Here is a 14,129-nt window from a genome sequence, read left to right as displayed (position 1 = left end):
TTTTTACCCGAACATGCAGTACATACACTTGTTACACCAGCATCAGATTTTGATCAATTTATCAAACTTTAAAATGTAGTGCCAGAGAAATAATCTTTTTGTTATACTGAACTGAGATGAAAACAAACTATTTTGATTTAGCAATATAGTCTCATATTTTATTGGATCTAACAGAGATCTTTGTCAGGCATTGGCAGCTGAACACCACAGAGAGGAACAGACAATATAAAGACACAAACACATTCATCCCTCATATGGTTGTGATCTGCATGGTTAAATATACTTTCAGACTGGACCAAAAAGAGTGGAATGACACTTTTCGGTTCTCCCATATGGACAAGTTTCCCATTTACAGCAGTTAAGGATATGTCCGCATTATTGAAATAGAAAACACAATTCCACATTGTCAAAATAGCTGATATACTGACTTTTTACCATTTTGATACAAAGCAGGAATTCCATGGAATTGCTGTTCAGAGGTGAAATTTTATGTGATATACACCCTTGCATCATATTCACTCCGCCTTTTTTAACAACGTGCTACCTTTTATAGATACCTCGAAAGTAAAAGTATTTTTAAAAAAACAATATTTGTTGCTGCACAAGCACTGGTGCATTTATTCTGGGTAATACCTGTGCAGCATTAGCATGTAAACTGTAAAGATACAAAATCTGCAGGCACAGCATGGAAGGGAGGTTTTTTTTTTGCCATGAAAGATTATGAGCATAACAACATTATACACTCAAAGTCAGTGTGAGCTCCTCTCTCAGCTGTCAACTATTCCCAAACTCTAAACACATGTCAAACACAGAGCCTTAACGCTCTTCATTAAAGAGCTTTCATACAGAAAGTGAGAGCTGCCTTTAGCTTACAACTGGGGCTTTTCTGCTTTTCCTGGATAAAACCATCCACAACCTTTATAAAACCTCAAACTGTGACCAAATCTAACACAGCTTCTTGAGAAACTGAACAGTCTCCACTTATTCCTTTGTAATTCATGCAGTTTTAGACAAAACAAGAACTTTTGATGGTGATCTCCTCATAAAAGTTAATTTACTTTGTGTCATTTTTTACCTCCAAGATGCATGTGTCTCTTGCCAGTGATATTATTCAGAAACTCACCTTTGGGTACCAGGCATGCCTCATCTAAAGGGTATAAGGGGGAATAGAATAGAATAAAATGTTGACGTTCAGACTTTTTTCCCCAAATGGGGGGAATAATTTACTGTGAAATCATTTCACCTACAGTAACTCGATTTGCCCTAGTTAAGAGCAATTTTCTTATTTTTCTTTATGTTAACATATGTTTTCAAATGTTTTTTTCGGGGATTGGGTAGGGGTCAGATAGTAGAGCTAACCCCATGTTGCATGTTTCCATTGGCATGCCAGCAGTTTTAAAAGTGTAAAACATTAGATTTAGGGGATAAAGTGACAATCCATTTTGCCTCTCAAAGTTTTTTTTCTTTAGCTACATTATGTAGCTCAAAGTGGTCCTTCATTAGAAACCTATAAGCACTGCAGCTCTTTCTCATTTGTTTTACTTTCCCTGTTCCAGGAATATTTTCTCATATTTATCCTAAGGCACAGTTTAGGAGAAAAACTTCAGACTTCAGAACACTCAAAATAGGAACGTGATTTACTTTGCAGGAGACAAAGGAAAGACAATTGTAAAGAGCAGAGTTTTCCTCTGGGCTGTACCTGCAGAGTCAGAGACAACTCCCCTCTTTGGTTGCAGACTCCATTAATCATTTAGAGCAAGGATTTCCCCGAAGCCTGCTCTTTGCTTAGGTAGACACTATGACATCAGGCTCACGAGGCCTGAGATGACACTGAGACACATTTATCAGACATAACAGAGACTTGTTTAAAAATCCCTGTTGTTGCAAACATTCAAGTCCACTTAATATATTTCCATTGCCCAAATCAGATCTGTGGATGAAATAATTTTATCACCTCGAGTGTCAAGAAGTCAAAATTCTTTGGATATTTTATAAGCAGGACTGTATCTCAATCGGCCCCATAATTTGTAAAATGTATATTTTTTCACCCCATTTTACAGCACTTAATGTAACATGCTCCTTTACCCTTAAACCATTAAACATTATCTATTAAAAACAAATATAGGGTTTTCAATTTCCTCATAATGTAATTAAACTTTGCTTTGTCTGGGATTGATTGTTTTAAATGTTTTTAACCTCTCCTGTCTAAGGTTGTTGTTGTGGCTAAAAATGTGGTTAGAAGCAGACAGCAAAGTGATGGGAAAATTTAGCCCAGGTCAAAAATAACTGGAATAATTCAGTTAATAAAAAACAGAGACCAGTGAGGTTTTGTGTCAATTTAACATGCTTTTCTGTGCCAAGCTGCTCACTGGGAATTCCTGACTTGGAGATGGAAATTTCGCCTGAGCTTTTATTGACCTTTAACAAATGCGTGCATTCATCAGCACACACACTTTCTATTTACTCTGTTAACCCACAGAAACACAGACACCATGTACAAACAAGCACAAGCTAAGTCTTACTGCACACATACATACACACATACACTCTTTTGAGTGGCAGGTGCATGAAAAATACATAGAAAATAGTTTTTGGAGACTGTTTGACTATATGTGCTGTGTATGTGTGTGTTTATGTGTAGGCCTGTCTCCCGGATCAACCGTCTGCATTCCAGGTAATTAGACTGGCCAACAGCTGAGTCCCATTAGCCTTGATTACAGCATTCAGTACTACAGAAAAGGGGAGAGAAAAGACAGAGAGCTACAGAGAGAAGGATGTGTACGCGATTATGTGTAGGCGTTGTGTTTAATCCCTCTACATGGGTTTTTATGTTGTATGCAATGCCTTGGCATCATTGGCTGCCTTAATATCCCAATAGTTTTACCTAAGGCCCAATGTGTTATGAGGGCCACAACTATAATGTTTTTAGTGTCTATTGTATGTCTATTAACATATGTTGAGTATTTCACACCAAAGCTCTTTCAGTTGGTTTCCCACAGTGGAAGCTCAGCCAAAGCTGCAGTTTTTAAACCAAAATGGATCAGTGGTTTGGTTCTCATAGTTCCTCGTACGATAAGAAAAATGAGGTTAAATGTCACATTTGGGGTCTTTGGCTAAAAAAGGTTACTCTTGTAAACACAGGAAACAACACCAGTTTTACTCACGCTCACAAACTGTTTGCGTGGTCAGCTTGAAGATGAAAAAAGTGCATCCACAACACAAAAACAGCACAACATTACAATCAAGCAAGGACATTGTTTATCTATCCATTCATTAAATCAATTATAGTTCAGATCACACTGGGAAGCTGAATTTATTAGGTTAAGAGGTTTTGATTATCACCTAATCCCACAAATACTTTATTTAAGCCACCCAGCCTCTCTGTATGTCCACCACCACCCTTTCTCTCTCCCCTCAGATTTCTCTGTGTCTCTCTTACCCTCTTCTATCTGTGTCTGAACCTCCCCGATAGTTTCAGTGTGTCAGGATTGGGTGATTGATTCCAGCTCTGGACGATTGGCAGAGAAGCAGCCTGCACAGTGGTGTACAGCAGGGACTGCACTCCGCTTTGACTCTGTGATGAATTACTGGGCTTTTAATACACACAGTAGAGACAGTGCGAGTGGAAAAAAGAGAAATATGGGATGAGCAAGGGAGGAACAGCATTCAAATTGCAGCAAGAAAGTGAGGACAGTACAGAGCAATGCAAAGATGTTTAAAAAATGAGGACTGCAGAGAAAAGGGGGCAACATGTAAATGGATGGTTGAATTGAGTAATAACTGCATGTGTGACTACAGATTGTGAAAACTATGTGTGTGAGTGTGTGTGTAGTCCTCATTATCTAGAAAGGCCTCTCTTATTGCTTTAAATGAGTCATGCAGAGTGTGACGACGCAGGCAGTGTTGGAAGCCAGAGGGAGGAAAAATGTCCTGCCCGTCAAGAAATTGAATTAAACATTGAAACATAGTCAGTCTCTCACTTAGTCAAGTGTGATGCCATTTCTTTGAATAGTCAGGGTTCCTTTGCCACTTCACAGCCGCTAGAAAGCCACAGAGTGGAAAACAGCTTTTCAACTTCTGAATATTTTTATAAGTATGCCATAACTTGAAAATCCTCTAACCTCAATTTTAAGATGTTTGAGCATTAGCTCAATCTTTTAAAGGTTTACTAAGCTAAATGACCTTTGTAGCCAATTAACCACATTGAAAACCTGGTGTGTTTTTTTTTTCTGGAAGTTAAAAGGATGTGACAACAGTGATGAACTCCATGCCCTTTCTGTATTCCTGCATATACTGTAATTCTCTGGAGACATTCAACACAGAAATACACGGAGGCGCTTCTTGTTCTGAACAGCACTGTACAGCCACAAGCTCTGGAATCTAACTAGGAAGAACACTGACATTATAGTGGCCTTTAGCTGGCCAAAACCTGAAGCAACACCAAAGGAATTTTAATTCAAAATATTCCCATTGTTAATAATGCACAGGTAAATAAAACCCACATAATAAGCACAAAGCAAAGGCAGTAAACCAAATATATATTGTACATGCAATTTGTACAATTTGTAAAGTAATTTGACATGTGATTTGCAACGAAAGACCTTGAGTTAAAAAAATACATAAACAAACTTTTTATTTTTAAGCTTTGCCTACAACACATATACTAAACATTAGTGGTAGCAGCAGCCAAACATCAGGGCTACTCTGAACTGACCAGAGTCTAAAGGATGAGGTAATCAGTATCCAGTGTTGATTTCACCAAGCCTCGAGTCATCATGAAGATGGAGAAAAGTGTATATCTCCATGGCTAGTGAACCCCTGGGGATTTCAGGGTTTAGGGTTCATAAAGTATTTATGGTATGTTCATTAAATATTGATTAAGCCGTTAGAGAGCGTTTAGACACCCAGACAATCATTATGAAAGATTAGAACTTGGCTTGAGGAAGAGGAAGGCAGAAATGCAGAAGGAGAAAGAGTTATTGGGGAGGGGGTGAATGGAAATGAAGGAGATTGAAGATGAGAATGGAGAGGGAAAAACAATAAGGAAGCAAGAGAGTGAGGGAAAAAAGAGGAGAAGGACGAGGAGCAAAAAAATTGCTCTTTAAGTATTAATTAAGCATTCAGATAGCATTTTAGACAGCAAGGATACCATTATAGGAGATTAGGTTTTAATCTGAGGAGAGGAGGGGCGAATAGCAAGTAGGGAGAAGAGGAAAGGACAGGAGGGGGAGGGGGAGCATGAGAAAGGAGGAAGTTAAGCATAGAGAGGAGGTGGTCTGAAGGAGTGCAAAAGGGAGGAAAGAATAGATGGATTAAATGAGGAAATGAGCAGGATTAGGTGAAAGACAGGCTGGAGCGGTAAGGGGAAGGAGTTGACACACGGTGAATAGAAAGTCTGATTTCTGCTATTTTATGAAAGTGCTCTGCTAGCTGTTTTCAAAGTGTTTCTCTGTCTCTGTCTTCAATTACTTTCCATCCATCCATCCATTTTCAATCACTGCTTATTCCAGGAGTTCAGGGTTGTGGGAAGCTGGGATGTGTCATTTCTGGTGTGAAGTGTTGCTATTTGAGAAGCAAGTGGGATTGCAAAGAAATGTGACATTCAAGTTCAGTCTCACCTCGCATCCATCCACCTAGAGTACAGACTCAGACTCAACCAGTGTTTTTTTCTGTGTATTTAAACATAGCTTTGCCCTCTCTTTACCCTGTTGCTCTGCAGCAGGCATTACGGTGTTACAAGCTAACCTGGAAGGAGTATGTTAAGAGGTATAGACTGGCTATGATGATGCGGCAATGAGGTTTAATGGGGCTGAAAACACAGGCTGACTGGCTGGCAGGCAGGCTAGGCAGTCAGGCAGAGGCACAGCTGGTGTGAAGCTGTTTCCAGCTCATGACAGATGTTACACAGAGAGGGAGGGGAAGACAAAGAGACACAGGGAGTGAGGGGACAGACAAAGAGAAAGAAGGGTGAGTCATTTGCAGCATACAGAGTGAGAGATCACTGAGAAGTTACTTTGTGCAAACAGTAACTTTGAGCAAAGTCAAGTAGAGTTCATTCACATGTGGATGCTCCAAAGCACTTCAGTTCATATCCCAGATGCACATGTGCAAATAGATGTGTTTTACAGCCAGCTGTGTATAGAGATCATGTAGTGAGGTGTAATGTGCTTTCAATAACCTACCATGGTGCCCCTGTTGATTTTGTACCCAGCTCACTTTTGATTTCCCTTGGTTGAGACAATATTAAAGTAAAAAGAAAACTAAGGATTTCCAGGCAGGTTGTGGAATAGTTAATCAGCAACGAATGGATGAGCAGGATTGAGCTTACAACATTACTCTTGTTCATGCAAATATGACTTCATTCCTTATGTTACAGTAACTGCAAACTGTACGGAAAAATGCGTGCTGAAACAAAACAGCTGACCCAGTTTTAGATGAAATTGGGCAAACCACTGTGAGATTTTGTTTAAGACATATTGTCACTGGATGAAATTTGCTTGTAAGCACATTGACCACAGGGATAGGAAATCTTCTGTTTTACCATTTAATCTTTGTGCGGCTTGCAAACAGGGAGAAAAGGAATCTGTCAGTATTTCCCACATAGACGATCAGAGGAAATTCTGTCGCACAAGCACGCACAGGCACACACACAGTGAGTGTACAAGTCAAATTGGAATCTATTGTGTATAGATGAGTTGGTTATTATTGATAATGACATACCCACCATACAAAATCTGAACAGAACAGAGATAAAGTCTCAGGTGTGCTCTGGAGCTTATTCATTTAAATGACACAAAGTTAGAGACTTGTAACTTTTATGTAAGAGTGACAGGGCGATTGATGTGTTTGGGTTTTCCAGTGATCAGGGATTCTTTCATTGAGTTCCTGTACCTACACATGATATGCCTCTTTAGCCTTACTGGTCGGTGCAGTTTGCCTCTGCTGAAAGATAATAATAGCTGTGATAACTGATTATGACCATCTCGTGTAGTGATAGCATGTGAAGCAGCTGAGCCCTTACACAGCAGGAACATTAGGAAGGTACATGTAAATGGCCATGTTGAACAGAAGAAGTGATTATGCCTTCTGTTGCAATGTTCACATGGTTGTCTGACTGATTTTTAAAGATAGACTTTTGAATTTTTGATTAGAACTGTGTTGAGGAACCAGTGAAACTTTAGTTCACCCAGGTCTTTGACAAGTAGAAGGGCTTGATCATTTTAGTGACGCAACTCTTTAACGAACATCAATGACAGATTCTACAGCTGGTACATATGACTCTGGGCCTTTGATGTTGCTGCTTTCGTCTGTTACTGCTTGCATGAATACACACACACACACACACACACACACACACACAGATTGCACACCAATGTAACTGATTACATTCAAAGCCAGTTGCTCTCTGTAGGGAGAAAAATTTGCAACTCTGAGTATTGGACACTCCCTACTGATGAAGAAAGGTAAAATATGTCAGACTTCTTTAACAAAGTCGTTCTGCTTATTTTGAGTTACTGATTATGTAGATGGCTTTGGTCACAGACTGCCAGACTTAGAACTCCCACTCTTGAAATCAGACAGCTCTGGTGCATGCAAAGGAAAATCCTCCGTGGATAAAGGAGATATTTAGATTTAAATATGCCACATAGGGCGGCTTTTTTATCGTTAAAACTCCCACGTATCCTCCCAACAATATGTGTGCATACAGTGTGTACATATTGTAAAGGTGCTTTTGTGTGTACGCACTGTAAAGGTCTGTATTTCCTTTTGTGGAGTAAAAATATTAGAGTCCAATGGTTAACATGAAGAAGCGCTTTTGGAGTAAATGTATTCTGAGTGAATGTATCAGAGACTTTTGAAGCACTTCTGGGCCTGCATCATAATATAATATATTCTGAATTACAAATTTAAGTCGTATGCATTTACCCTATCATTAAGATTTGTGAAGTTATTACCAAGCTTATATTGAATACATAAACATCATTAGAGCATAGAAGGGAAAACGCAGTCAGTGCAGCCATAAACTTTCATCAAACATCACATCATCAGCATTTGCCCTCTGGAGTGCAGTGCATGCCACTAGTTTTATGAAAATTTGAAGAAGTGGCTTGAAATCACGTAATTATAATATTGACCGATAAGCTACATTATTGGTGTGTTTAATGTTGTGGTGGGCAGGGGTCACTCTGACCAGACTGGGGCTACATATTCCTGCACATAGCAAGTTGCACTGTGTGTTCTGACACCTAATGATCATGGCCAGCCTTGTCTACCAAAACATTAAAACCACCCGGTGGACTTAATGTTGTGGCTGTGGCTGTATTTAACATACATGCATTGTACATCCCTGTCTTTATCTGTAAATAACAAAAATGGAGCACCCTTCATCAAACCCTCTCCTGCATCCATCCCTCTTTAATTTGCAAGTGCTGCACACACAAAGATAATGGTCTCCTGCGGAGGATCATTTTCATGAAGTGCTGCCAAATAAGACAAAAATAATAGAATTATACTGTACTAGTTTAAGTAACTGAGAGGCATATTATAATCCCCCCATTCCTGTGAAAAAATGTAATGCAACTGTGTTAACATCTATGAATCCTGGGGGGGTTTCCTTATTGCTTTAGGGGTTGTGATAGTAAAACCAAAGCACTGTTATCCAGTGAATTGTTAAGTCTTCATCTGAACAGAGTTTGCTACTTGTATTAAATTTACAAATGTTTTGCTGTGTGATATTCAGTCATAAATATGGAAATAAACAACTTCTCTGTCACTAAGTCAAAATGTCACTAAGTTAACCTTTAATGCATTTACAGCTTTTAGTCGAGTGTTACAGTCAGCACCTTGTATTCATCTCACTTTATTTTTTTCACTTTTTATAGACTTGAAAGGAAAAGAACAAGACGCAAGGGCAGTCACATGTCTAGATTTATGCTCCTGGAATCAGGATCATTTCAACACTTTAACCAGTCACCGTGTTCCTTTTTATGCTTATGAGCTGCTTATCTATCATAGATATTGGTAACATCTATTTACAAAGAATAAACAGCACAAATTCAATTCGTATTAATTTTCTTACTCAGAACAATCATTTTTTTATGAAGTCATCATTGGTTGGTAAAACTGCAGAGATGCATTTTCAATCTGTTCTTGTCCGACCAATACAATATTATACAACTTTCTTTTTTTCTTTATCTTTTTTCCTGTGCTTGGCAAAATGAAGTGACAATCACATTTTTTCTTTTCACAGCAACAGGAACAGGACCCCACCAACCTTTACATCTCCAACCTGCCTGTGTCTATGGATGAGCAGGAGCTGGAGAATATGCTGAAGCCCTTTGGTCATGTAATTTCCACACGGATACTGAGGGATGCCAATGGCCTAAGCAGAGGAGTCGGCTTTGCGAGGTAGTCATATAGAAATCCTATTGTATAGGCTATATAATAGGATTTTCAGTGTTACTGTGGGATCAGTCAGTGGTCAATCACATCCAAAATTTAAATTTAAGTATTTGCTTCACAAAGTACTGTATAATTACTTATCAGACACAAAATAATACTGATTTAGTAATGTACTATGGTCCAGATTCATGTTTTAGATAATTGCAGGAGGCAGTGTTACCCTATGTTTATTCCCTGCAATTTACAACTAAAGGACTTTTAGCACTAATGATACAGCTCCACATTCCTGTACCCTTGGCCCCTTCACCCACTTCGTGTGTGTGTTCTTCTCACTTACACCATGGAGTGTGCCAGTGATTAGAATGCAGTCAGGGCTCCATTCAGGGTCACTGACTATGTGAAGCGAACCCAGGACACACACAAGGAGTGCATGGTCACATATCACACACACACTAACGCATACGCACACGCACACAAACACACACGCACAGTCACTATTTCTTTCTCTCCCATCACCATTTTTCTCTCCCACAAACACAAACACACAAACACAGACACACACATGCTCACACTCTGGCTTTTGCTTGCCAAGCAGGCAATTAGTCATTGAGTTGTGATTGGATGAGCAGGGCTGAATAGGGGCAGACAAAGAGGACATGACACACAACAGATCAGACTGAATGGAGCTTTTAAATGGGACAAAGGAGAGGAAACCCCATAGAAACACACACGCGCACACACACGTCCTGGAGCCTACCTAAGGCATTTTTCTGAGGCATACACAGACAACTAAGCACAGATGCATACTGTACTGTATGTAGGCAGGCATTAAATGTTTCCGTCTGTCTGTCAGGATGGAGTCGACAGAGAAATGTGATGTGGTGATCCAAAATTTCAACGGGAAATTCCTGAAAACCCCTCCAGGCATGACAGGTAGGTGTCACACAGACAACTGCATTATACTTTCTGTATCACTGCTTTTCTATAGCAAGACCAAGGCACAGCGCCTATAGACCCAGCATTATGGCATCATATACTCACCGGTTCTGCAGAAACACACAAAGATTGCTCCACTCAAATGTCAGATTACTTGAACTTGTACTCAGTTTGCTGTCAGCCTTGAAAGAATTCTTGAAAGTTCAGAGGTGTGCATGTGATGATGAAAAGTACTGGAGTCATTTTCTGGGTCCTGTGGGTAGAACACAGCAGTCTAGTCACGTATCACCCACTGTATCAATACCATGGTTATGGAGACATCATCATAAGGCCAGGATATTCAGGAGAAAACAGGACAAGTGTGGATATCCCTAATTTTGTAGTAAAATAAAACCTGCCAGTCAGACAGTTTTGCCTACAGATATGCGTACAAAGCTGCATCAGTGAGTCTGATAATACGTCAGCATCTTCTCTGATGCCCTCTGCCTATCACTGACCCATTCCTGAGACCACCTTGAGATGATTAAGGATGATCTGAGTGACTTATTTCTCCACTGTAAAGGACATACCAATTGAGACACACACAGCAGATGTGTGTACAAGGACAGACGTCCCCTAAAGCAAAATATCTGTCCGCCCACATAAACAACACAACAAAAAAGTAAAAACAAAGAGAATAGACAGGGCAAAAAGGAAAAGCATGGGAAAAATCTAATGCTTGCCACTATCGACAGGCATTAAAACACACAGTGCATCATCGCTTGCTGCCGGCTGGTCAGAGTGCCCATGCTAACCTCTGTCCACCACAACATTTAAACCAGGTGGTACTAATGTTGTGGCTGATCCCGTAGAATTAAATAGAAATCAAGGACAGACAGACAGAACTGTGCCAGTATGAATTGTTATCTACATCATGGTGGGGGGCTTAATTTCTTAGCCTGATACATACGCACACACTCACAACACACACAAACACACACACTATGTTCACCATTCTAAAGAAAAAATGTGTCTTTAAAGACAGGTTCTGTTGATTTATGTCACTGGTTTTCTGTGTCACTGACAATCTGACATTTCTAAGGCTTTTGTGTTATGTACTCATTACTTACATTTGTTGTCTTATAAAACACCACATAATTAACGTTCTCAAAAGTTAAACTTGCTATACTGCGCGCATATCATTGACTAATGTATGGCAGAATACCACATTTTGACAGGCAACAGTAATATTTTAGTCTTTAGCCACGAGATTAATGCAGATATTGATCACATGACCAGAGCATCTATCAGCCCTTGTTAACAGGAAGTTGTCTAAAAGTCTATTGATCCACAGTTTTGTGAGTGACTTTCTCCCCATGTGTTTTTTATAGAAATAGAGCATCTATATTGGGGGTGGGCTTTTCTCTTTTTGCTCTTTACCAGAAAGCACTGGATACTATACAGATCCATATCATTCTTATTATTTGCTTTTCGTGTACAGGATGTACCCACAAATCTGATACATGATGTTCAGATCTGGATGTTCTCTTTATGGCAGATTTCTGAAATGTTTTAACATCTTTACTGCTCCTTCTGTCCCAGCACTTTTAGTGTGTAGAGCTGTCCTGCAAATTCGACGATCCAATCGGAGGTGTAAATCCAGTAATTGGAGTCGGTGTATTTACTATACGTTGTAATTCTGTCTTCTCTGTGCTTGGCGTTTGATAATGTCCTTCACCCTTACTGTGAGGGAAAGAGTCAGCACTGGTAGGAGGCAGCCCAGATCCCGAGTACACACATTTTCTGCAGCTAAATCTTGATGAATTCCAACTATATGTAAGTGAGACAAAATGACTGGAAACAACCTTCTGCTAATTTTACAGGGAATTACAGGAAACTTCTGTCTTTGGCATTTTTGGACTGTCATCTAAGTTGGCCAGTGCTGCAGTAACACATGTGGAAGGACAGAGAGGATTGTTGCCATGTGGTTAAACTACTGTATATGACGTAGAACTATAATGTTTTTGTTACAAAGTTTACAACCTTATCTTGACTATACTGGCCTACAGGCCAGATATTGTTTATACATATCCCCTCTGCACCAGGCCAGTTCAAGAGCTGATTCAGAGCCAGTGTCTAATTTTGAACAACTTCTTTGCATTTCGACATCCAAGAAAATGTCCCTGGAAAGTCAGAGTGGCACCAACTCTTTCCTGGTGTAGAACCAAGTACTTTTTACATCAGGGGCTGGGGATGTGATTACCATGACAAACAGGAACAACTAAAGCTTTGTTTTAAAGATGTAACATACTGTAAAGATAGTACTAGCTAAGACTAATTACTTGTTGGTAATTAAATTTCTTATGAAATGTAATAACCGTCCATAGCAATCACGATTAGGTTTACAAGTCTGTGTAAAACTATTGGACTGAGATTTGTTTTTTTGGTGGGGGGGATCTGTAAATAGGTTCCTGGGCCAACAATAAATAGCTTGCAGTTTCAATTAACTTTGGTTTATACCTCCGACTGACAACTAACACACTTTGACACTTCAATAAAGTTTGTGAGTTTCTCAAACTATCTTGTTTACTTATCCTTGTTTACCATTTGGTAATATTAGCTTCAGCCAGTGTTTGTATCACGTAAACTTTATAACTTCACATTAACTTGAATGGCACAGCAAAACACTGAAAAACATGATACAGGCCTAGAAAATGACAAGTTGTGTTTGGTCATGTCAATAGGCTTGGTGTGTAGTCATCTGTGTCACATAAACTGCCAAACCACAACTACATATGAACAAATGACTAAACACAAGAGATATAAAAAAGCAATTCAGTAATCAGCAGCAAAGTGTATAATTTAGTACTTCTTGCTTACATCAGCTCTGTCCCACATCTTCCTTTCACTCTGTTGGCACCTTTCCATTTCTCCTTCACCCATCTGGCTCATTTTCTCTTTTCCCATCCCTCCTTAATATTTTTCCCTTATCTTTCAGTCTCTCTTTCAGTCCCACGATCAGATGTAGTGTTGTAGCTTTGATATTTCTTTGTCCTGCCTCCCATTATGGGAAAACAAACAAAGGGAAGAACAAAAAAGACTGCAGTTCTTATAGAAGGCCTAATATCCCTTGTTTCAACAAGAATTGTCAGGCTTTTAAGAATCTGTGCAGTCTTATACAGTATGCCTGGCATGATCATGAGGCATTAAACCATTCATTGCAGAAGTGGTTCAATACTTTCATAAATGCAAAATGAATTTAATTTGATGTCCCTGATAACAGAGGAAAAAACTGAATGAGGAGAAAAGATTGTGTGATCATGTGTCAGTGCTGCACTGTCCAATGTGGTGTCAGTGTGCGCGTGTTCATTGGAGCCACTTATCTGACATCTAGACATTTCTATAAGTATTAATATGTGAGTCTTTTGGAGTGCTAACCAGATCGCAGCAATGCTGTCAAGTTCTGAAAACTGCAAAGACTGATCTATCTTTAAATGAACTGGTGAATTAATTTTCTAAGCACATGAGTCAGTGCATCTTATTCCTACTTGTTTCACAGCCTATACCATTTGTGTTGGCGTTTTGATGAGAAAATATAGAGAATATAGCTACAATAAGTTCCCCTCTCTGGAGGAATAGTTTGGTGAGGAATTGGCAGATAAGTCGAAGGCAGATCAGTTTCTATTAAACTTACATGTAATTATGTTTTAAATTTCAGTTCTGATTCGAATAGATAAAATTTCAGTTCTCATCAATAGACATTCCAGTCCTTACTGCAGTAGACAAATCGTCAAAGTTTATTTAAAGAAAAT

The 14,129-nt window shown here is 39.3% G+C and overlaps 1 protein-coding gene across 8 annotated transcripts in view; it reads left to right on the top strand.

Annotated features, from left to right (window-relative positions):
- The window catches only part of LOC137129937 (RNA-binding motif, single-stranded-interacting protein 3-like), a 168,059-nt gene that overhangs the window by 125,500 nt on the left and 28,430 nt on the right, over positions 1–14,129 (top strand). For all 8 annotated transcript variants that reach the window (XM_067509407.1, XM_067509408.1, XM_067509406.1 and 5 more), the window contains 2 exons: positions 9,251–9,408; positions 10,256–10,335. In XM_067509407.1, the coding sequence (XP_067365508.1) occupies positions 9,251–9,408; positions 10,256–10,335 (238 nt within the window). The remainder of the gene's footprint in view (positions 1–9,250; positions 9,409–10,255; positions 10,336–14,129) is intronic.

This window comes from Channa argus, chromosome 7 (genome assembly GCF_033026475.1).
Source record: "Channa argus isolate prfri chromosome 7, Channa argus male v1.0, whole genome shotgun sequence".
Lineage (NCBI taxonomy): Eukaryota > Metazoa > Chordata > Actinopteri > Anabantiformes > Channidae > Channa > Channa argus.
Note: the sequence above shows the minus strand (reverse complement) of the source record. Positions and strands in the feature narration are given on the sequence as shown.